This window comes from Drosophila ananassae, chromosome 3L (genome assembly GCF_017639315.1).
Source record: "Drosophila ananassae strain 14024-0371.13 chromosome 3L, ASM1763931v2, whole genome shotgun sequence".
Lineage (NCBI taxonomy): Eukaryota > Metazoa > Arthropoda > Insecta > Diptera > Drosophilidae > Drosophila > Drosophila ananassae.
The window spans coordinates 18,273,912-18,298,090 of NC_057929.1; the positions used below are offsets into that span (position 1 = coordinate 18,273,912).

General features: G+C 49.1%; 4 protein-coding genes across 8 annotated transcripts in view; 2 read left to right on the plus strand and 2 right to left on the minus strand.

Annotated features, from left to right (window-relative positions):
* Window positions 1–12,280, plus strand: part of LOC6496608 (protocadherin-like wing polarity protein stan) — a 49,252-nt gene extending 36,972 nt beyond the window's left edge. Inside the window, exons 4-8 of one of the 5 annotated variants that reach the window (XM_044715608.1) lie at window positions 70–7,393; window positions 7,475–9,355; window positions 10,173–10,179; window positions 10,681–10,745; window positions 11,426–12,280. In XM_044715608.1, the coding sequence (XP_044571543.1) occupies window positions 70–7,393; window positions 7,475–9,355; window positions 10,173–10,179; window positions 10,681–10,745; window positions 11,426–11,459 (9,311 nt within the window). In that variant the 3' untranslated portion in view covers window positions 11,460–12,280. The other 4 variants (XM_032455601.2, XM_044715609.1, XM_001961213.4 and 1 more) reach the window with 4 other exon arrangements.
* A 1,807-nt stretch (window positions 12,281–14,087) lies between these two features.
* LOC6493958 (ras-related protein Rab-3) lies at window positions 14,088–21,823 on the minus strand. Its single transcript, XM_001961214.4, has 5 exons — window positions 21,688–21,823; window positions 17,464–17,710; window positions 17,039–17,157; window positions 16,807–16,978; window positions 14,088–16,748 (listed from the first exon to the last, which is right to left on the minus strand). Exons 2-5 carry the CDS (start codon window positions 17,686–17,688, stop codon window positions 16,602–16,604), a joined length of 663 nt encoding a protein of 220 aa, XP_001961250.1. The 5' UTR covers window positions 17,689–17,710; window positions 21,688–21,823; the 3' UTR covers window positions 14,088–16,601.
* Window positions 18,342–20,376, plus strand: LOC6496609. Its single transcript, XM_001961215.4, has one exon. The coding sequence runs from the start codon at window positions 18,558–18,560 to the stop codon at window positions 20,160–20,162; it is 1,605 nt and encodes a 534-aa protein (XP_001961251.1). The 5' UTR covers window positions 18,342–18,557; the 3' UTR covers window positions 20,163–20,376.
* LOC6493957 (D-aspartate oxidase) lies at window positions 21,688–24,142 on the minus strand. The gene is made up of 4 exons (XM_001961216.4): window positions 23,662–24,142; window positions 23,475–23,598; window positions 23,236–23,381; window positions 21,688–23,179 (listed from the first exon to the last, which is right to left on the minus strand). Exons 1-4 carry the CDS (start codon window positions 23,847–23,849, stop codon window positions 22,630–22,632), a joined length of 1,008 nt encoding a protein of 335 aa, XP_001961252.1. The 5' UTR covers window positions 23,850–24,142; the 3' UTR covers window positions 21,688–22,629.
* Between the last annotated feature and the right edge of the window lie 37 nt (window positions 24,143–24,179).

Below are 24,179 nucleotides of genomic sequence, written 5' to 3' on the forward strand. Positions count from 1 at the left end.
TGAAGAAGATCCAATGAATGATTCCGTATCTTTCACTAACAAATCTACTTATTTCTTCCTTATCACCAGATGGTGGCGGCCTGGCTCAGGACCAGGAGCTGCCCATCTTCCGCATCGATTCCCGTTCGGGCGTGATCTCCACCAGGAGCAGCCTGGACCGTGAGACCTCCGATAGCTATCACCTTCTGGTCACAGCAGCGGACATGGCATCGGCCCAAAGCGAACGACGCACAGCCACGGCGAGTGTCCTGGTGAAAGTGCTCGACGACAACGACAATTACCCGCAGTTCAGTGAAAGGACATACACAGTTCAGGTCCCGGAGGATCAGTGGGGAGGCAGTGAGGACAACACGGTGGCTCACATCCGTGCCACGGATGCTGATCAGGGCAACAATGCGGCCATAAGATACGCCATCATTGGCGGAAACACCCAGTCTCAGTTCTCCATTGACTCCATGTCGGGAGACGTGAGTCTCGTGAAGCCTCTGGACTACGAGAGTGTTCGAAGCTATCGCCTTGTTATCCGGGCCCAGGATGGAGGGAGCCCCTCGAGGAGCAACACCACCCAGCTGCTGGTGAACGTGATCGATGCGAACGACAATGCACCCCGATTCTACACCTCGCAGTTCCAGGAGAGCGTCCTTGAGAACGTTCCCGTCGGCTATAACATTATCCGGGTGCAGGCCTACGACTCGGACGAGGGCGCCAATGCGGAGATCACCTACAGCATATCGGAGCGGGATGACAACTTCCCCCTGGCCGTAGATCCGCGCACTGGATGGGTTCAGACCATCAAGCCCCTGGACCGCGAGGAACAGGCCCGCTTTGCCTTCCAGGTGGTGGCCAAGGATGGTGGAGTGCCACCCAAGTCCGCCAGCTCCTCGGTGGTAATAACGGTGCAGGATGTGAACGACAACGATCCTGCTTTCAACCCCAAGTACTACGAAGCCAATGTTGGGGAGGACCAACCCCCAGGCACTCCAGTAACGACGGTAACTGCCACCGACCCAGATGAGGATTCCCGTCTCCACTACGAGATCACCACGGGCAACACCAGAGGTCGGTTCGCCATCACATCCCAGAATGGTCGAGGTCTCATCACCATTGCCCAATCCTTGGACTATAAGCAGGAGAAGCGCTTCGTGCTCACCGTAGCAGCCACCGATTCCGGCGGTCGATCCGACACTGCCACCGTGCATATCAACATCACGGATGCCAACAACTTCGCCCCCATCTTCGAGAACGCTCCCTATAGTGCTTCGGTCTTTGAGGATGCTCCTGTTGGCACTACGGTTTTGGTGGTGTCCGCCACGGATAGCGACGTGGGGGTGAATGCGCAGATCACGTACTCCCTGAACGAGGAGAGCATCAACGGACTGGGCAGCCCGGATCCATTCTCGATCAACTCACAGACAGGTGCTATTGTGACCAGTGCCCCGCTGGATCGGGAGACCACGAGTGGCTACTTGCTCACTGTGACCGCCAAAGATGGCGGAAACCCCTCGCTGAGCGACACCACCGACGTAGAGATCGGGGTCACGGACGTGAACGACAATGCTCCCGCCTTCAAGAGTCCCCTGTACCAAGCATCTATTCTGGAGGACGCTCTGGTGGGCACTTCCGTAATCCAGGTTGCGGCCAGTGATCCTGATGTGGGTCTCAACGGACGTATCAAGTACTTGCTGGGTGACCGTGATGTGGAGGATGGCTCTTTTGTAATTGATCCCACTTCGGGAACCATTCGAACGAATAAGGGATTGGACAGAGAGAGCGTGGCTGTTTATCACCTGACGGCTATTGCCGTGGACAAAGGATCGCCACCACTGTCTAGTACGGTGGAGGTGCAAATCCGCTTGGAGGACGTCAACGATTCGCCCCCCACTTTCCCCTCCGATAAAATCACCCTCTACGTTCCCGAAAACTCTCCTGTGGGATCGGTGGTGGGTGAGATTCACGCGCACGATCCCGATGAAGGAGTTAATGCAGTGGTCCACTACTCGATCATCGGCGGCGAAGACTCCAACGCCTTCTCCTTGGTCACGAGACCAGGATCCGAAAGAGCCCAACTTCTAACTATGACGGAGCTGGACTACGAATCTTCCCGGAAGCGTTTCGAATTGGTGGTGCGCGCCGCTAGCCCTCCTCTACGAAATGACGCCCACATTGAAATCCTAGTTACAGATGTGAACGACAACGCCCCTGTGCTGAGGGACTTTCAGGTGATCTTCAACAACTTCCGGGATCACTTCCCGAGTGGCGAAATCGGACGTATTCCCGCCTTTGACGCGGATGTGAGCGATAAGCTGCACTACCGAATTTTATCCGGAAACAACGCCAATCTCTTGCGCTTGAACAGCAGCTCGGGAGGACTTGTGCTGAGTCCTCAGTTGAACACCAATGTCCCCAAGTTTGCCACGATGGAGGTATCCGTGTCCGACGGAATCAACGAGGCCAAGGCCATTATGCAGCTGTCGGTCCGCCTGATAACCGAGGACATGCTGTTCAACTCGGTAACTGTGCGCCTGAACGAAATGACGGAGGAAGCCTTCCTGTCACCACTTCTGAACTTCTTCCTGGATGGACTAGCTGCTATAATTCCATGCCCGAAGGAGAATATCTTTGTGTTCAGCATCCAAGATGACACGGATGTGAGCTCGCGAATCCTGAATGTAAGCTTCTCAGCTCGCCGACCTGATGTTTCCCACGAGGAGTTCTACACCCCGCAGTACCTCCAGGAGAGGGTGTATCTCAACAGAGCAATCCTGGCTCGGCTAGCCACTGTGGAGGTCTTGCCCTTCGATGATAACCTCTGCGTGCGAGAGCCATGCCTGAACTTTGAGGAGTGCCTGACGGTTCTGAAATTTGGTAACGCCTCTGAATTCATTCATAGTGACACGGTTCTGTTCAGACCCATCTATCCGGTGAATACTTTCGCCTGCTCATGCCCGGAGGGATTCACGGGCAGCAAGGAGCACTACTTGTGCGACACGGAGGTGGACCTGTGTTACTCCGATCCATGCCAAAATGGAGGCTCGTGCGTGAGACGCGAGGGTGGCTACACCTGTGTTTGTCCCGCCACCCATACTGGATCCAGTTGCGAAACTGAAGTGGGTCAGCTGCGACCATGTCCTTCGGATACGTGCGAAGGCGGACTGTCCTGCTTGAGCAACTTCCCCAGTTCCCAGCCACCCCCATACACTGCCTCATGTGAGCTGAGGGCTCGGTCCTTTGGACGTAACTCTTTCCTTACCTTCGAGAGCCTTAAACAGCGGCATCGCTTCAACCTCAAGCTTCGGTTTGCCACTGTCCAGGAGAACGGGTTGCTACTCTACAATGGGCGCTACAATGAGCTCCACGACTTTGTGGCTCTGGAGATCCTCGAGGGCCATGTGAGCTTTTCGTTCTCTCTGGGCGATCACAGCGAACGAGTGTCCGTGATACAGGATTCGAAGGTCTCCGACGGCAAGTGGCACGAGGTGGAGGTGGTCTACTTGAATCGCAGCGTCACCTTGGTGCTGGATAATTGCGACACTGCTATCGCCCTCTCGGGACGTCTTGGTGACCGGTGGAGCTGCGCCAATCGCACTACCTTGAAGTTGGACAAAAGATGCTCGCTACTTACTGAGACATGCCACCGATTCCTGGACCTGACAGGACCCTTGCAAGTGGGTGGACTCCCGCGAATCCCCGCCCACTTCCCAGTGGCTAATCGGGACTTTGTGGGCTGCATTTCGGACCTACGCATCGATGACCGATTTGTCGATCTCAACTCGTACGTGGCGGACAATGGAACTCTGGCGGGATGCCCACAGAAGGCGCCACTTTGTCCATCTGAGCCTTGCTTCAATGGAGGAACTTGTCGCGAAGGCTGGGGTACATACTCCTGCGAGTGCCCCGAAGGATATGCGGGCAACAACTGCCAGGACAACATTCCCGCACCGTGGCGCTTCTCCGGTGATGGCAGCCTCAGCTTTAACCCTCTTCTGCGACCAATTCAACTGCCCTGGACCACGTCCTTCTCTTTGCGAACTCGGCAGAGGGAGGCCTTCCTGCTGCAAATCCAGATCGGCCAGAACAGCTCGGCAGCAGTGTGCCTGCGGCAGGGAGTTCTCTACTACATCTTTGATGGCGAGCCGATGTTCTTGGCCGGCGCCTTCCTCTCGGATGGGGAGTGGCATCGCGTGGAGATCCGCTGGCAGCAGGGCTCCGAGATTTACTTCTCCGTCGACTATGGCCAGCGCACGGGCTCAGTTCCCATGTCCCAGAAGGTCCAGGGCCTCTATGTGGGAAAAATAGTCATGGGCAGTCCGGACGGCAGCATTGGTACTGTTCCAGAAGCCTCTCCCTTCGAGGGATGTATGCAGGATGTGCGCATCGGAGCGGGTCAGTCTGTGCTCTCCCGCCCAACTATCCGAGAGAACGTGGAAGACGGCTGCGAATCGCGAGCCCAGTGCCCGGACCACTGTCCCGTCCACTCCTCCTGCTCCAGCACTTGGGACCTGGCCTCTTGCGAGTGCGACTCGGGGTACGTGGGCTCCGAATGTGCCCCCATCTGCACGGTTCGACCATGTGCCTCCGGCGTTTGCCGGGCCAATGTGAGCTTAGCCCGTGGCTATGGATGCGAGTGCAACAGCAGCTCCCGGCACGGTGATTACTGCGAACGGGAACTGCAGCAACCTTGCCCCGGTGGCTGGTGGGGCGAGCGAGTGTGCGGACCCTGTAGGTGCGACCTGGCCCAGGGATACCACCCGGACTGCAACAAGACCACCGGACAGTGCTACTGCAAAACGAATCACTACCAGCCGCCCAACGAGACGGCCTGCCTTTCCTGCGATTGCTACTCCATTGGAAGCTTCAGTGGAGCATGTAATCCGTTAACTGGACAGTGCGAGTGTCGCGAAGGTGTCATCGGCCGGAGGTGCGACTCTTGCTCGAATCCCTACGCCGAGGTGACGCTCAGTGGCTGTGAAGTGGTCTACGATGCCTGTCCACGCTCCTTCGCCGCTGGAGTCTGGTGGCCACGCACAACTTTGGGCGGAGTCGCCATCGAAGGATGTCCTTTGCCTGCTCGGGGCAAAGGACAACGCAGCTGTGATGCGCAGACTGGCAGCTGGAGCCTGCCGGATATGTACAACTGCACGTCGGAGCCATTTGTGGAGCTTCGCCGCCAGCTCTCTCAGCTGGAGAAACTGGAACTCGAACTCAACTCCTTTGTGGCCATTAAGATGGCGGAGCAGCTGCGCAAAGCCTGTGAAACGGTGGACCGCAGAGGTTCCAGCAAGGATAGCAAGGCTCCAGGATTAGGACGTCCCAACAGGCGCTACAAAATGGAGTCCTCCTTCCTGCTCAGCAATGGCGAGAACGTTTGGTCCCACGAGCTCGAGATGGACTACCTATCCGACGAACTGAAGTTCAGCCATGATCGCCTCTACGGAGCGGACCTGCTTGTGACAGAAGGCCTTCTCCAGGAGCTAATCAACTACGAGCTGATGCAAAGCGGCCTCAATTTATCCCACAGCCAGGACAAGTACTTTATCAAGAACTTGGTGGATGCAGCCAGCGTCATCCTGGATCGAAAGTACGAAGCGGAGTGGCGACGAGCTACTGAATTGATACAACGCGGACCGGAGGACCTGGTGGACGCTTTCAATAAATACCTGGTGGTCCTCGCCAGATCTCAGCACGACACCTATACCAGTCCATTCGAGATTGTCCAGCCCAACATGGCCCTTGGCCTGGATATTGTGACCACGGAGTCCCTCTTTGGATACGAGCCGGAACAGCTGAGTGAGTACCACCGGAGCAAGTACCTCAAGCCCAATGCCTTTACCACGGAAAGTGTGATCCTGCCAGACACCAGTGGCTTCCTCCAGCACTCGGCTCGCCAGCGACCTGTGATCAGTTTCCCCAAGTACAACAACTACATCTTGGATCGCCGAAAGTTCGACCAGCACACCAAGGTTCTGATACCGCTCGAGATGCTGGGCATCACTCCACCGGAAAGCGACGAAGTTTCGCAGAGCGGCCGCCGAGGAGGTAGCCATGACCATCGTGCCATTGTGGCATATGCCCAGTACAAGGATGTGGGACAGCTTTTGCCGGATCTGTATGATGATACCATAACTAGGCGATGGGGCGTCGATGTGGAGCTGGCTACTCCCATTCTGTCGCTGCAGATTCTGGTGCCTTCGAGGGATCGGGAACAAGAGACACAGCGAATGGAGATTCCCCCGAGAAAGATCTCCGCCACGTCGTCCTCCTCTTCCTCAACTGGAAGTTCGGAACAGCAGTTCGTGGAGGTCTTCGACGTTCCCAAGGCGCCTACGAGCAGCAGCGAGCAGCAGATCGAGGACATTCGGATCACGGCCCACGAGATCCCACCACCCCCCGGAAACTCAGGCGAGCAGTTGGAGGCGTCAAGCAATGAAGATGGTGAGGTGAGGGAACCCCATATTCGCCTGAACCTTGATGACATCGAATTCCATGGAAACTCTGGCGAGGAGAGCATATCACCCGACTCACCCGAAGTCCTCAATCCAAACTACGAGGGAGTCAGTTCAACAGGAAGCGATGAGCAGCCAAAGGGCGAGAACGAGGCCGTGTACCGAGATCGCAGGTTGGTGAAGAGGCAGGTGGAGATTACCTATCCCTCCGACCAGACGGATCAACAAGAGCAGGTGATCTACCGGTCCCTGGGGTCGCCACACCTTGCCCAACCCATCAAGCTTCAAATGTGGCTGGACGTGGATGCGGCTCGCTTTGGGCCTCGCTCAAATCCACAGTGTGTCCGCTGGAATTCCTTCACGAACCAGTGGACCCGCCTGGGCTGCCAAACAGAGATTCCCGACTTCGATGGTGACTTCAGCCCGACGGCCCAGCAACCCATCCTGGTGAACTGCAGCTGCACTCACATTTCCAGCTACGCCGTGATCGTGGATGTAATCGATCCAGAGGATATCCCAGAACCCTCGCTCCTGGTGCAGATCACTTCGTATTCTGCGTTTTTGGTTTCGTTGCCCCTGCTATTGGGTGTCCTGCTGGCCTTGGCTCTTCTCCGCGGACAACAGACAAACTCGAACACCATCCACCAGAACATCGTCCTCTGCGTATTCTGCGCTGAGCTCCTGTTCTTTGTGGGAATGCAATCGCGCCGGCAGCTCCTGGAGAGCGAGTTCCCCTGCAAGCTGACGGCCATCTGCCTGCACTACTTCTGGCTGGCCGCCTTTGCTTGGACCACGGTAGACTGCGTCCATCTATATCGTATGCTGACCGAGATGCGGGACATCAACCACGGACCCATGGGCTTCTACTTTGCAATGGGCTACGGAGCTCCGGCCATCGTCGTAGGACTCTCGGTGGGAGTGCGGGCTCATGAGTATGGAAATAGCTTGTTGTAAGTAATCCTCCTCTTTTGCCTTCAATGTTAATCGCATTCCTTAATCTAATCTATTCCAACTTTGAATGCTTCTTTCAGCTGCTGGCTTTCCGTTTATGAGCCCGTGGTTTGGTGGCTTGTGGGCCCTATAGCGGGCATGTCCGTGGTGAATCTCCTGATCCTGTTCGTGTCGGTGAAGGCCGCCTTCACCCTCAAAGACCACGTTCTCGGCTTTGGAAACCTGCGCACCCTGCTCTGGCTGTCGGTGGTCTCACTGCCCTTGATGGGCGTGATGTGGGTGCTGGCCGTGCTTGCCGCCTCGGAGCACTCGCAGCTGCTGAGTCTGCTGCTGTCCGGAGTGGTGCTCCTCCACGCCCTTTTCTGCCTGATCGGATACTGCATCATCAACAAGCGGGTCAGGGAGAATCTTCAGCGCACCTGTCTGCGTTGCATGGGCCGCAAGGTGCCGCTCCTGGACTCCTCTATGGTGGTTTCCAATAGCTCCCACAATGTGAACGGCACAACGCGGCCGAGCAACTTCCTCGCTGGAGGCTACGACACAACCACTCGGAGGAACATAGGCATCAGTGCCAGCAGCACCACTTCCAGGAGCACGGCCAAGACGAGCTCGAGTCCCTACAGCGATGGACAACTGAGACAGACCTCCACGTCCACCTCAAACTACAACTCCGCCAGCGACGCCCCCAGCTTCCTTCGAGGCTTCGAATCCTCCACAACAGGACGCAGTCGCGGGGGCGAGGAGAAGCCGCGACGCCAAAGAAAGGACTCGGATTCTGGATCCGAGACAGATGGGCGATCGCTGGAGTTGGCATCCAGTCACTCCAGTGACGATGACGAGTCCCGTACGGCAAGGTCCTCTGGCACTCACCGCAGCACCGCCGTGAGTTCAACTCCCGCGTACTTGCCCAACATCACAGAGCACGTGCAGGCCACCACTCCGCCGGAACTGAATGTGGTGCAGAGCCCGCAACTGTTTCCGAGTGTTAGCAAGCCCGTTTACGCTCCGAGGTGGTCCAGTCAGCTGCCAGACGCGTACTTGCAATCACCCCCTAATATTGGACGCTGGTCCCAGGACACGGGATCGGACAACGAGCATGTTCACGGCCAAGCCAAGATGACCATTTCGCCCAACCCCCTGCCCAATCCTGATCTCACGGACACCAGCTACCTGCAGCAGCACCACAACAAGATCAACATGCCGCCCTCGATTCTGGAGAACATCAGGGATGCCCGCGACGGCTATGAGGACAGCCTGTACGGACGCCGGGGTGAGTATCCGGACAAGTACGGCTCCTACAAGCCCCCCAGTCACTACGGCAGCGAGAAGGACTACCCGGGCGGCGGAAGTGGCTCCCAGACCATTGGCCACATGAGGAGCTTCCACCCGGATGCCGCCTATTTGAGCGACAACATCTACGACAAGCAAAGGACTCTAGGCAGCGGATACCTGGGCGCCAAGTCGGAGTCGCCTTACCTGTCCAAGGACCGCATCACACCCGACATTTACGGATCTCGAGATGGCCACTACAGTCTGAAGAGGCAGCCAGCCTACGCCACGGACTCGTTGCACTCGGTGCACTCCCTGCTGAAGAACGATTACCAGCAACAGCAGCAGCACCTGCAGCAACAGCAATTGCAACACCAGCAGCAGCAGCACCAGTTGCAGGACCGCCTCTCTGAGGGCTCGGACAAGAACGGCTACCACTTCCCGTACACCGCCGAGGAGGACCACCTGCCCGCCAGGAAGCTGAGTCACACCCAGCCGCCCTCGCTGCACGGGTCCCAGCTGATGCAGCCTCCCGGTCTGGGAATGGTGAACGATGTGAACAACCCGGGGCTCCTGGCAAGGCACACCCTCAACGGGGGATCCCGGCACAGTTCCCGGGCCAATTCACCGCCCTCGAGCATGGTGGCTCCTATGCAACCACTTGGGCCACTGGCCAGCATCACGGATACTGAGTAAGTCCTCAATCCCTTACCAGGGCTTATCCATGCTTTCAGTTTTTCGGTTTCCGGTTTCGGTTTTGTTACGGTTATGGATTTGGTTTTGGTTTTGGTTTCGTTTACTGATTCCGATTCTATTGTTTTTTGCGGCCACCGGCCTGTTAATGCTTCTTGTACTGGATGTACATACATTTGAATACTGTGTCCGTTGATTTCATTTTAGTTGGCCTAGAAGATTAGTTTTTGCTGTTTGAGAGCTCCGCTTGTTGGCCGTTCTCCGTTTTGATTCCAGCAATTAATCTGCGGCCCTTTGTTCCCAGTTCAGTTCTTTTTTTTTTTGCTTTCGAATCAACTACAATGACATAAACCTTTTGTACCACTCTCGATTTTCCCGCAACAATGAAAACTGAAAACAATGAAAATGAATATATACACACTCACCATACACCCATAAACCCCACATTCCACACCCATACCCCATACTCATATACATCATGTACTCATATATCCTTTCAGCTGGTCCTGGGAACGTTTGAAGCAAATCTAATTTGACTATCTTTCACTTCTGCTCTCCCACTCTCTCTTGAACTTTCGCCCTTTCTCTTTTTTGCTCTCATGAAATGAAATTCACACACAAAACACACACTCCTGCCACAAATGAAAAAAAATCTGAAAAATGAATTCGACGTAATACAAAATGGTATGACGGCTCGTGTTCCATCTGAACCCCAAAAACCCGACCAAATCAAACATCTACAACAACCACTAAAACCTACAACAACAACAACAACAACAATATCATCTACTACAACAACAACTACAACAACTACAGCTCAGAGGTAAACCACAAGGAAAATGCATTTTCAAGTCGCACATCACATTTCCCATTTTCCACTTTCATCGTATGAGTTTAAAGTTTTCCTTTCCTTTTGTTCGAATTGAGTAGTTTGAGTGAGGAGTGAATCACTTTGATTCGATCGGCCGACTTAAAGCCAAAAGTGCACCAATTTTAATTTGATTTGACCATTTCGATTCGAAATTGAATGTAAATATTGAGTATTGATTTTCGTTTTATTTACCGTGAATGTTGGTTTCTTCATTAGTTTGATTAATCGAATCCATTTTGATTTGTGATCCGATGAATTGTGTTTATTTATTATTTCGCTGCATTTAATTGGAACGTGTAATAATACATTTGAAATGAAACATTTATGGCATTACCATTACCATTACCATTGTAAATATCATGCCTCATGCCCTCATACCCTCATGGCACAAAAAGCCACAGAAACCACACCAACAGACTCGCTAAACTCTACATCCTGAAAACATCTCCACAGTTTGACATTATTTGGCTGCATCGCCGGCAACAGAGGCAACAGTATCCCTGGTCGCTAACAATATGGTACTCGTATTTGGAATACAGAATAGGATAAATAGGACTTAGTTAGCCACCCCTAGCCAGAGTTAGTCATAGATTAAACCAAAGTGGCCCAAAGCCATCACATTAAACCCAAAAAAGTGACTAAGTGATTAGCGAATCGTTGAAATTCTAAACTCGTATCGAATAATTTATTAGCGAATAAATAATAACGAGCTGAAACGTTGAGTTCTCATAATTATACCGATTAACCAATAAAAAAAACCCCAGAATCCATTAGCGCTTGTCTAACTCGGCAAATGGGTTCAGACCTGGCCAAAAATCCTCACTTGTACACCTCATACACACACACACACTACACACCACCGATAATACACAAGCTGCACCACAACCCACAGTCTCCCAACATAGAGTTATGTTTTGGTTTTTTCACTTGGTAATTCAGTTGCATTAATTATGTTGTCGCTTGAATCGAAATGTGAATTGAACACGTACTGCACGAAATTTATGAAATTCCACACTCCCACTGCTTGCCACTTACCACTTACTGCATGCCACAAATTCGAAAACTATCAATGCACGACCAGCACGTAAATTAGAGCAGAGCACCTAATGAAATGTTTAGAAATAAATAGAATTTTTGCATATCAATGTGTGTTCGATTTCGGTCCTCTAATAAGGTGTCTCCCTCCATGCAACAACAGGCGGAATATTGATGACGACGAGACCACGGTGTGACGACAGCCACAAAAGCAGCAGCAACACCTGCGGCTGCAGCAGCAGAAGCAGAAGCACCAGCAGCAGCAGCAGCAGCAACGCAGCAAACACCAAACGCAATATTTTGCAACCATTAGACGAAAACCGCAGTACAGGATTAAACCGGAAGCGGAAACAGCATCGAAAAAGCTACCCTAGGCCCATCTCAACAAACTTGTACATAACCAACTCATGCCACTTATTTCTACGTAAATACCGCTTAGACTACCATTACACTCGTACGCGAGCATAATTATTTATACGCATTTCTATAGAATATAATTAATTTAACTGTGTAACCAGAATACTCAGCCCGCGCTTTGTGTATGTATTATAATATCCGATAACGTATGTATTTGAAACAAAAGTCAGACTGATTTGAAGCATTTCTTTTCGAGCAACTCACACGCAAGGGTACTCGTATTAGGTCCAATATCGGAGGGAATCGATTCGAACTTTTTCGTTTAGTTAGGGAATCAGAAAGTAAACAGGGTGTTGATTGGATTGGGGGCTTGATAGAACGCAGTGTGCCTCAGGAGGACAGAGCTTATTATGCCAAATTAGTTGAAGTCGAACTGTATAACTGGGGATCCGGGGAGGGAGAGCTGTAAATGAAAAATAATCGGCGAAAGTTTGCAATTCATTTGCCTAGCATCCGCACACGTTGCCATTTAGTTTGGAAGTTTTGGGGAGGTACATAGTTTTAATTTAATGCATTTACTAGCCTAGACCGAATCTCTCGAATACGCACGTTCGTTTCTAATGTAAAATAAACCCTTAAATGGTCCAGAACCATTTCAATTCACCAAGAACAATATTGCAATGCAGGTCACATGGATGGGAGGATTTAAGCAGAAACACAAGCGCAGCATACACATATCCAGCGTTATATAAATACATATATACGAGATATAGAAACACATATTTGTCTATGATATCTAGCTAGAAGAAGAAGCTTGCTCAACAGTTTGATCCCTGAATCAGCAATAGCCACGCCCACACCCTAGCCCACACCCACGCCCACGCCCATGTAAACTGCGTACAATTTATAAATAATTCATAAGCAGTAACCACTCTACTGCCACTCATTGTGACCGACCCTCTAGCCCCAGCTTCGCCATCGGATATGTGCGATTGCACTCCATGGCGCACATTATATGATATTTATGTGAATTGACTTATTTAATTGTAAATTATACAAGTATATCGATACAAATAAAACCTGTACAATATATAAAGCAAAAAATAAAGTGTTTGTTTTTTAATTTGAAGGCCTAAGAAGGGTTTCTATGATTTCTTTTTCTTAAGCCCTAGAACATTTCATTATGAATGTGAGGGAAGTATTCAAAGAAATATAAATATAAAAGTGTAAGTAAATATATTTTAAATCAATCTATTTAATATATTTCCCATATCTTCCATCCTAAATTAAAGATTAATAAGTATCAAATACCGTAAGATATGCCCTATTCCTATTTAATCGAAAAGTTTAAAATAAGACCTCTATAAGGACACTTTCACATTTAATAAATTTGTCGTTTGGTCAAAATCGGTAAAAATTCGCACATTTCGTAAAAATTAAAGTTGAGCTCACTGGATCGGAAATGTTCTTGTTCATCTGTGGAGTGAGAAATATAAATAATGTAGTATAATCTGATTTGACTTAATTAATTTTATTAGAATCGCTGTCCTTTCACATATTTGTACAAGTGTCCAAAACAGGAGCGTCATGTCCAAAGACTACACAATTAGCAAATTAAAAAACATTTTTAAGTCATTTACGTTCTTGTCAAAATTGATTTGACAGCCAAACTTTCAAAGTTACTTCAAGATTTTAATACCGGGTATTCGTAGAGTACAAGGGTATATTGTATTCGTGGGAATGTATGTAACAGATAAAACGAATCATCTCCGACCCTACATGAAGATTGTAAGATACATTTTTTAAAAATATGAGTACCGGGAATCATATAGTCGGAAATCTTGACTCTACCCGTCCTTTTATTGAAAGCTAGAAATTTTCTTTTCCAAGTACAGATAAAGTTCGAAAAACTATACTAAGGACGTTTAAATATATGGAGCTGTCAGTCAAAAAAAAAAATTGATTAGAAAATTAAAATCGGAAGAACTCCGTTAAATATCGCAGCCTATATCTTCAAAGCTAATTTTTAAAATTTTTGCCATTTGCATAACTTTTGTGATTCTTTAAACATTCAAATAGAAGCTTTGAACATTTTTCAAAATTCAATTTATAAGAAACTGTAATAATCAGAAATGGGTACTGAAGTTCTCTCGCCAAGGATCGTCGAACTATGTACATCCTATATTATACCCAATCCAATAAACATTTTCGTTTTCCAATTTTTTTTTAAATTAAAGCTTAAGTCACAAAAAATTTGATGTTCTTAAATCATTAAAAAATCTTTCTAGACGAGGATCCTTGGATTATATCCGAGATGAATTGAGATGTGAACCGAGAGATCGAGATAGGTGAGCTTCCAATCGGTCATAATCAGTTTCAATACTGCGTTGGATAAAAATTGATTACTTACCATCTGGATATTTCTGAAAAGATTGGAAGGGCCGAGACAAAGCACAAAAGCAGTTTCATAGTTTTACCATACACCTTTTGCATATATTTTATTATGGGAATACAATAATTTCAATACCATTATGTGTATATTATGTATATATGTGTGTATCTGTATATCTATGTTAGTATCCTCATAAGTACGGGTATGCAGAGATGTGTTAGTGTTAAAAACCATCATTGAATAATATATTGAAATATTTTGCTTTTGCTTTGAGGCTCTTGTATACATGTCCTAGTGGGGTTAGGTTATCCTTGTTGCAATTCAATGGAATACAAATAATGTCATTGTTTGGTTGAGTTGGAATTGGAGTTGGAATTGTTTTCATAGGATATACAAATATTTTTTCGTTAGCTGACTACACAATGCAATAATCAATATATATGTTATGCTAAGTATTTGCTTAAATGACAACAATGTAGCGCAAAAATGTTTGCATTATGCCTATGCAATGCCTGAACATCATCAACAATTAATTGTTTCTCGCTTATTTTTGAGTTATTTGATTTGATTTTATTGTTAGTTGTTAGTGGCTTTAGTTAGACCGGTTGGATTATTTGATTAGGGAGGCTGGCTAAAAGCGAATCCACATACGAATACAAAGATAAATACCTGAAGAGGTGGTTGTATGCAAGTTGTATGATTATGTTGTTATTTTACAAAACAGTTCGAATGCCAAAAGACCCAAGTTCGTTAAGGCATTTTCGTATAGAATTTTCACTATTATCGTTAACTCTTCCACATTCCATATATCTCTGGTATGGTAAGTCTCTCCATCCCCGCCCTCACTTCTAGCATTATTTTCTGGCGCTAAGCAACTCGTTGTGCATTTTTTTCAGTGGATGTGGTGAGGGTGCTCCATAGGTTATCTTTATAATGCCTTTTGGGTATTTATAATACAGCGATATGCCTTTAATTTAATCATTAATTCAAGTGAAACTCTGCTTGTACACATATTTAACATTAACGAGCATTTGCAAATACAATATTCAGTTGCATATTCGGATTCAGCAGTTTCAGCCTGGTTCAGCTATACAAGTCCTCGTTCCCGCCTGATCTTCCCTGGATTTTGCCGCGGCAGCAGTTTGTTCTCAAGTTTTCAAGTTCTCAAGCGTCCAAAAGAAAGGAAAGGAAAGGAAAGGCCTTGGTTCGAAAAGAGTGGGACTGAGGGACAGAGGGTCGGGAGTCTGGGCTCTGGGCTGTGCATATAAAATAAGCTGGCAAATTAAATGCACCGATCTCTCAGCTGGCTCGGTGGGTTCAAGTAACTCACAATCCGGATTCAGTTCGCAATAGTCTCTTAGTTCGATTACAACAAAAAATAGTGTAAAGTGTGCAAAATTCGGTTACTTTGGTTGAGGGGGGAGGGACTGAGGTATGATAACTATAAACCTCCTGCGGATTATTGTCACACTTGTCCTCGGAGCGAGTCCGGGGACGCGTGAGGCGGAGACCGGAGATCGAAAGGGAACCGAACGGAACGGAAAACTGCAATAACCTCTACATATGCCTATATGGGTCGGTTAGTAGTCTATGCGGTACTTGTATATTTGATGTATATATATATATTTCATTTACCATTTGCAACACATTAAAATTTTCCATTTCACTACATAAATACGTACATAATAATAATAATATAATCATAATATTTAATAATAATGGCTTACTTGAATTTCAAGATGTGTGTCTTTGTGTGTAGACTGTCTCGTGTTCAAGGACTACAAGGACTCACCTACGTATCTGTGTGTGTATATTGTGGCTGTGTGTGGGTTAAGTACGGCAAGCCATGTACATGGTGTGAGTGGGGATCGTGTAGCTATATAGTTTCACCGATTCGCTAGCTTTTGTGCGTTTCGTCAAGCATCGCAAACTGTACAGTTCTTAGCCAGCGTATTTACATTTGGAGAACGATTCGATTCGACTCGACTCGATTTGATTCGATTCGATAAAAAAATACTGACTGACCACCTGGATAACCTCAAATCAAATAATCAGCACTATCTGGGTGCACGATTAATTAGTGCCGGACTCCTCGGACTTTTGTTAAATTCTTTGTTCTTGTTCATGTTTCATAGTTAGCTTTTTGCAATTCAATTCACACATTTCATCAAATATCTGTCGCTGGCGCGCCGAGACCAGCCGATTAATTACCAGGTTACCAATTACAAGTTACAAATTACAAATTACAAATTACAAATTACGAGTTACAAAGTACCAATTACCAATTACAATTGAAAAACAGCGGATTAAATAACATTTTGACATTTACACTGAGGCGACCGAACGAAAGGATATACATACACATATCGTTACAAACATCGTAGTGCCCCCCGCCTACTTGAAGGGGAGGAAGCACTCATATATCATCGTTTTCGTTTTCCGACGGCTAACTGGCGAATTAGCTGCAAGTCCCCCGATCCAATGCTGACTAATTAGCTAGTTTTTAGTTTTCAAATTCTGTGTCTATGGTTGTTGCAGTTGCAGTTGTTTCTGTGGTGCACTTGCTCCGCAGGACATGGCCGCTCGGGCTCTAACAGTTGCAGTTGGCGTTGGGCGTGCCCTGGGGCTGGTCCGTCAGCCTTTGGCCCTTTTGGGCCCCGCCCACTAACGTCGGATCGGCGTCCAGGCTCTCGGACATCTTGTCGCAGATGATGTCCACCAGCCGCTCGAACACAGCCTGAAAAGCGACCGCATTACTCCAGGACCTCTTGGCAACTCCTCATGGCAATACTTACCTTGACATTGACGTTCTCCTTGGCGGATGTCTCGAAGAACTCAACTCCCAGTTGGTCGGCCAGTTGGCGACCGCGCTCGAAGCTAATCACTCGCTGATCCTCCATGTCGCACTTGTTGCCCACCAGGATCACCTGGGCATTGTCCCAGGAGTAAGTCTTGATTTGTGTGACCCTGGAACAGCGATTTAGAGTTAATCGAAAGTCTATTGAGGTGTTTTCCACAAAATCTCACCAATCCTGCACTGAGTTGAAACTGTCCTCGTTGGTGACATCATACATCAGGATGAAGCCCATGGCTCCGCGGTAGTAGGCTGTGGTGATGGTGCGGTACCGCTCCTGCCCAGCCGTGTCCTGAAATAATCGAACATCCATTTTAGTTACAAGCCATAAATGCAAGTTTAACAAGGCAAATGAAAGGCTCTTATCCGGACCCACAGCCACGTTGCTTGAGAGCCAAAGTGCTCCAGAGTGCGCTCACCTGCACTGGCCAATCAATAAATCAATGAAACACACTTCCGGTTTAGTGCCCTCGGTGGGATGAATTGAATCATCGTCCCACAAGCCACCTTATAAAACTTATCGGGGTCACACAGCTTTTGTCGGGCCCACACCTGAAACGCCCCATAAAAGTAGGCTACACTTTGTGCGAGCACTCACCCAGATCTGGAGCTTCACGCGCTTGTCATGCCGAAACACGGTCTTCACCTTGAAGTCAATGCCCACCGTGGAGACGAAGGCGGATGTGAAGCTATCGTCGGCGTAGCGGAAGAGGAAGCTGGTCTTGCCCACGCTGGAGTTTCCAATGATGAGCAGCTTGAACATGTAGTCGAAGTTCTGGTCGGCAGCATCCTTTTGCCACTTTGGATCTCCACCACTAGCCATGGTATCTGTCTACTGTTTTTTTCTGTAGAAAAAAAAAATAAAATATTAGTAAGAATTAATTAGGATAAGATATTGAAAAACAAGGGATACTATAATTATCCTTAAGTTCAAACTATAGTTTGTTAATTATCTACAAACTTATGCCTTGCATTTTAATTTGCGCTTTTCCTTTGAAAAACTTATGCATTTTTTTTAATAGCTCTGGTTTTGTGTCTAAAATTATCCATATACAAAAAACTTCATAACTTTAGGATTTTTTCACAATTCAAGGAAACCCTCATAACTTTCCTGGTTCCATAAAATCCAAGGGTTTTTGGAGTAACTTTTTGTTCGATTTTTAAAAATATTTTAAGGAGTTGTGACCAATGTACCATATAATAAATAGGATCCTCCAACTAGTGGGATTTATGGAATGTTATAGTAAGACCTACATATGTATGATATCTTTGTTAAAAGTTGTTTTTGATATATGGGTTTTGGTGATGTCATATGTTCTCTAGGTATTATTTTAATTTTTTTTTCATTCCTCCGATTTAAGAATTTAAGAGTAATCACAGTGTGCAAAGAATGTTTAAGATGTGATAGGGCTATTTGGAGCTAAATAAGGTGCCTTGCCTCTAATGTCAACTCGTATCCATGATCGGAGAACCCCTTAGACCTCATTCACATAGACACATTCGCCTACGTAACAGTAATAGACTTACGATTCGGAAATTGGAAAAAAATAAGCGGGAAATCTAAAGGGAGCGCAACGTTGCATAATTCGAGTTTGTTTTTGGTACGTTTCTACCTTTTCATTCTTTTTCTACCCCATGTTCCTTGGATCCTGATCCGCGATTCCGAGATCCCAAGATCCCGAGACAAAAAAGATGTTCGACACCACCCTCGGCACCGTATTGGCCCTACTGGCCCAGCTTATCTGGCTGATTGTTACCCAAGTCATTGGTTTGATGCTCCAGCATCCGCTGGTCACTTCAGGATTCTGTCTGGCTGTGGGCGTGGCATGCCAGGCTGATCAGGAGGCGCTCAGGGAGGGCTACCAGCGGATTCTGCTCTGGATGAAGATGCCATTCCGCTTTACTTGTGGGATCAGTTCCGGCTCTGAGTGTCTATCACTGAGCTATGGCTACGACATGGATCATGGACCACACACCTGGTTGGGCAAGCCGGTAGGGCCTGGCTGCCGCTCCCTGGAGGACGAGCCGTGCTTCCAGAGCCCGGTGAACATAGACGAGAGCCAGATCCAGCGCCTGGCCATCCGGGAGCTGCTCAACTGGAACCACTACGACGACCTACCGGCCAGCATCCAGCTGGAGAACACTGGCCAGACCCTAGTGCTGCGCGCCCAGTTCCATGGCAATGCTCCGACCATCAGTGGAGCCGATCTCCTGGCCAGCTACACCTTTCTGGAGCTGCGCTTCCACTGGGGCTGGTGCAACAGCGAGGGATCCGAGCACACTATCAACCACCGCAAGTTCCCGCTGGAAATGCAGGTGATGCACCGGGCGGGATCAGGAGTGCCCCGAACCTGTACCAGCAGCTACGATCTTCTGATGATTGGTTATGTATTCGAGCTTTCGGCACACAATCCGTTCCTGGATCCATTGGTTCAGAATCTGCGCCTGGTGCAGCAACCGGGGAAGCGCGTGCAGATCCCGCCCTTCCCACTCTCCTACTTGATGTACGCATTCCGCACCGGATTCTACTCTTACGGCGGCTCGCTGACCCACCCGCCCTGCTACCAGGGCACCGAATGGTTCATTTTCCCCGAATCCCTGGCCATCAGTGACTTTCAGCTTCGCCACTTCCGCCTGCTCCTGGGCTCGGACGGAATATCACCCATTACCCGTAACTGCCGCCCAGTCCAGCACATGGGCAACCGGGTGGTCAACCTTAACTGCTTCTGCCCCTACGATGCCGCCCAACTGGCCCGACTGCACGTGGAGCTCTGCCAGCAGCAGGCTCAGGAGGAACAGGAGGAGCGCCTGGAGCAGGAGCAGCAAGAGCTGCTCGAACGGGAGAGACAACTGCAGCGGGAGCGGGAGGCGGCTGCCATCGCCGCATCCGAAGATGAGGGCCAGCTGGTGGAGACCATCGACACCACAACCATTATTACCAGCAGCAGCAACACTAGCCTCTGCATGACTACTTTGATGCGCAAGGACTCGCCGCAAATCAAGGAACAGGAACAGCCACAGGCTCCGGTGACCATCGCAGCGGCCGTGCCGCCACAGATACTCCATCGACCGCCTGGAATTGTGATTTTCAGCGGTTGCAACGAGGCCAAATCCCTGCCCGGAAAGTGCGGCCTTCAGATGGATGCGTCGGAGGAGCTGATGGGCAGGGAGGCACGAGGGCCAGGTGTGGGCTTGGGCGTGGGGGTGAACCCTAGCCAGAACGGCTGCAAGGCCGATGCCATTTGTGGCGTTGGCGATGGCGTCAACATCGGACTACGCATTGAACTCTGCGAATAGGACTGCCTCCCGCCCTAGCCCGGGAAGCCAAAGACACTCCAGTTGTTGTCCTAGCTGCACGCGGAATAGGAGCTCTCTAAGGGGAACTGGAAATGGACATGGAACAGTCTAGTCAAGGCCGAATGGGGGCCAGCTGCTGCTCTCCATGCAGGGAACTAATTGAATCGCGTGCGCGTGGATTAAACAAGTTGCGTTTATATTTTCTGAAGCATAACCCAGCCCTGTTGACTTCTGACCCGAAAGGGATGGGATTTGATGGCTTGGATAGCTAGGATGGCTTGGATGGCTTGGATGGGGTGGGCGCTATCCTCCCTACTTGATTATCCATGGCTGTCACGTCACTGGGAAAGCTCAAAGAGAAACTGCTGGCGGGGAGCGGGCAAGAGCAGGAGGTGGAGGGTTGTTGTGCGGCCTTGAAAACTTTCAGCCTTGACTTGGCCAGAGTGACAACGGTCTCGGCTTACAGTTTGCCGTTCTCGGTCTACCAACTACCAACAACCAACTGGCTGATGGCTGGGTCGCCTGCTTTCCATATGCAAACCAGCGACATTGTGTCGATAATTTGTGTGTATAGGCAACTCCAGCTTCCGCCTCCCGTTCCAGCAAATCAAAAGTTGCGCAGCAGCGAAATGCTGTCAGATTGCTGATGAACGACATCGTCAAGGCTTTTCCCAGCCACGGCGTAAGGACGGCCCGGAGGAGGCCCAAGGAGCTGCCAGTGGAGCGGGCTGGGTGGCTGGTATATCTTCTGTGCAGGCTCAGGAATCTCGGGGAGGGCAGCCAGGACGCCCTGCGTCTGACGACTGACGGGCCCGAGTCAATAAGCGCCCGACTCTTATCAGAGGCGGTGGGGAAATGTTTTTATCTGCTCGCCTGCGTGTAATTATCGATTTTTTCTGTTGTTTTTCCCGCTGTGCGGGGGTGGCTCTCCACGCTCCCCCCCAGCTCCCCTGGTTACTGCTCTTTCATGTTTCAAATTTCCAATGATTAAGCAGCTGTTGAGCGGGCAGCAGCTGCGGGCCAGTTTAATTATTGATAAGAAACCCAATATTGGCCGAGAGCTGGGCTCAATTTCGGGACTAATGGTTTCCGTGGCAGCACATTTTCCGAGAGGAGATCCTTGGACCCGTTTAGGGAGGTCATTGCTTGGCAAGTACATGCTTTGATTGCACTTTCGGCAGTCAAGGAGGTCAAAATATAAATCAAATATAGTGTTCTAATGTGCAATTTTGATAAAGGAAAAAGTCTCTATAGGAAAAGTATGATAGAAAGAATGGAAAACCTACAAAGAGCTAAAAAAAAAGCAGTGTGTTCTCCGTAAATATTTGCTATCTGTGTTGTTTCTGTATCAGTAAACAGGAATAAATAAAATAACTAATCCACCCGCATATGCCAACAGCAGCTTTCACCCCACCAAGGCTACATGGTGCTAAGCTACGCACATGCAGAGGTGCAGAGGACCCACAATTCCCAGCACACAATTTGGTCACTCATGGCGTATACTTATTGTGTCAGATGCACTTACTCGGTCTTGAGGTTGCTGCGGTTTGTCTGCGCTACTCCTGCTGGTGTTGCAGTTGCGGATCCTTTTGCTGCTACTGCTGGTTTATTTGCAGCTGCTCAATGGGCCAAAGATCGTGCTGTTGTTGACGTGGGCGAATCCCCTCAAGGAAGTGTGGGTGCTCTGTTGTTGTTGCCCGCACACATACACACACACACACCAATCGATAATCGCAAAGAAAGCAGCTCCTTTCGACTCGAATCAGCCTTGGCACTGGACTGGCATACGCCGCGTTGCCTTTTGTTTACGATTACCCAATCAATTATTCACGCCCCCGCTCGTCCCGCTCGGCTAACGAGTGTGTGAGTGCCTGGGTGTGTGGCTGGTGTGTGTCTCAATTATTCAGCGGATGCAATGCGACGCCTGCAACTGTTTCACCTCTTTTTTTCAGCGTTCGTTCGCTTCGACACGTCGACTCCAAAGGACACACACAGAATTTTTCCTCAGGCGGCGAATTGGCTACTGCGGCGAAGTTAACGGGCAAGTTTTGTATACGTTTTCATAATTTAACTGTTTCAACCTGACTGACTGCCCACACAGTTTCCCTGCTAACTGCTGCTGCTGCTTCTGCTTCTGCTGGTGAAAATCGATGGGGTCCCCGTGCCTGGGTTGCCTGTTCAAAAAACGAGTGTGGGCGTAGCTTTCACGGCGAATCCCCGTCGAGCTTTCCATTCATGGCCAGGACATGCGCACTAGTTTTATTTGGGAGTTTTCCAACACTTCCAACGCGCGCAGTTTGAAAAAGGTATGAAGTTCATAAATGCAAGGACACAATCAGCCGATAAGTAATATCAGTAAATCGGTTTAGTGCATCCCATAAACCAAAGTCAAAAGAGGGCCAAACATCTTACCCTAATGGTTATAACAAAGTTTAATGACCAATAACAAACAATTGATTTATCACCCCTACAGCTTGCTATTCCCGGCCAGGAGATCGCGAACCAAGCCCACGGCGTATTTGGCCGTGCCGGGTGCAGTGGTCACACCATAGCCGCCGTGCCCGTAGTTGTGAACCACCTTGAGGCGCCGCCCCTCCGAGTTTGTAAGCAGCTCCGGCTCCACACGAACCACCGAACGGTGTGGACGCAGACCCACACACTCACGCACAATCTCCGCCTTTCGCAGGCTGGGCAGGAGGTCATAGCAACGCTCCCGAATGGCCATGCTATCGTACTTGCACCATTCCGTGTTATAGCTATCGAACTGCCGACATCCGCCCAGGGTGACTGTCTCGAAACCGGGCAGAACATAGGTGTCATAGTCGCCATAGAAGGCGGTCTTCACCCACGGCGCCCGCACTTTAAGCACCTGACCACGAATGGGCACCAGATGTTGGTCGCTACACAGTTCCTTGGCTCCCATACCAGTGCAGTTTAGCAGGACATCGTAGCCCTTGGGCACCTCGAAAAAGTGGCTAACATGCTGACGGACTACTTCACCACCGTTTTCCAGGAACCTGTTGAAGAAATGAAATAAATTAAAATACAACAAAGGAAAAACTTGTTAACTCACTTTTTGGTGGCATATGGCAGGAAAAGACGACTCTCCGTTAGGCAAGTGGTAAAGAAGGACCCGTACTTCCAGCCGCCCTGGCACAGCTTCAGCTCTTCCTCTGTGGCGCGTCGATAAACGGGCAACAGCTTCTCTATAAAGTGATTCTGAAGTAGTAAACAAAAGTCGTTCAATTAATCGAATTAAGCTGCCAGAGATAAGAATCACTGATTAAGTCTCGCTAGGCAACTATTGCTTACCCGCACGATTGAAGGGGAAGTACGGGAGTAGATGTAGCCGGAAAGCTGGCACACGCCTGCCAACGGAGCTTCCTTGGAGCGGCGGAGGTCGTCCCAGTAGTTGAATGCATCTGTCATCCACTGTCTGCAAAGATGATAGTCTGTCTTTAATCCAAAAATAATGGGACAATCTCTAAGCGGTGCTTACTGCGTAATTTCCTGGGTGGGGCCCATGAAACTGGTGCCCGGCCGGAAGATACCCGCCGCCACATAGCTCACGGTGTCCTCGTTGAACCGGTCTGCTATGACCGATACCCTTGCCGTGGGAAACTCCTTCTGCAGCTCTAGTGCTGTAGTGAGGCCAATGATGCCACTTCCCAAGACTCCGAAATGCATGATGGATCTGTTGTGCTTGCGATAATTTCCCAGTCTTAGTCAAAACGAGGCCGGTGCGATACTGAGAGCGGAGAACTGCAGTGCTTGTTTTTAAAGGTACCTTCTAGATAGTACCTTCCTGCACCTTATCAACGATTTCGTTCCTCTTCGCATGGCGTCTTGATACCGTAATCTAAGGTGGTAAAGTAACAAATTTTTGGGCTTGTGTTAGTATGGTAATACTCTTAGTGTTAGTAATACTCTCGTAGAATATAATCTAATTAGACTTTGTTTTGATTTTGATTAGATTGATAAGAAGCAGTCAGCTGTTTCGAGATAAGAATGTGACCG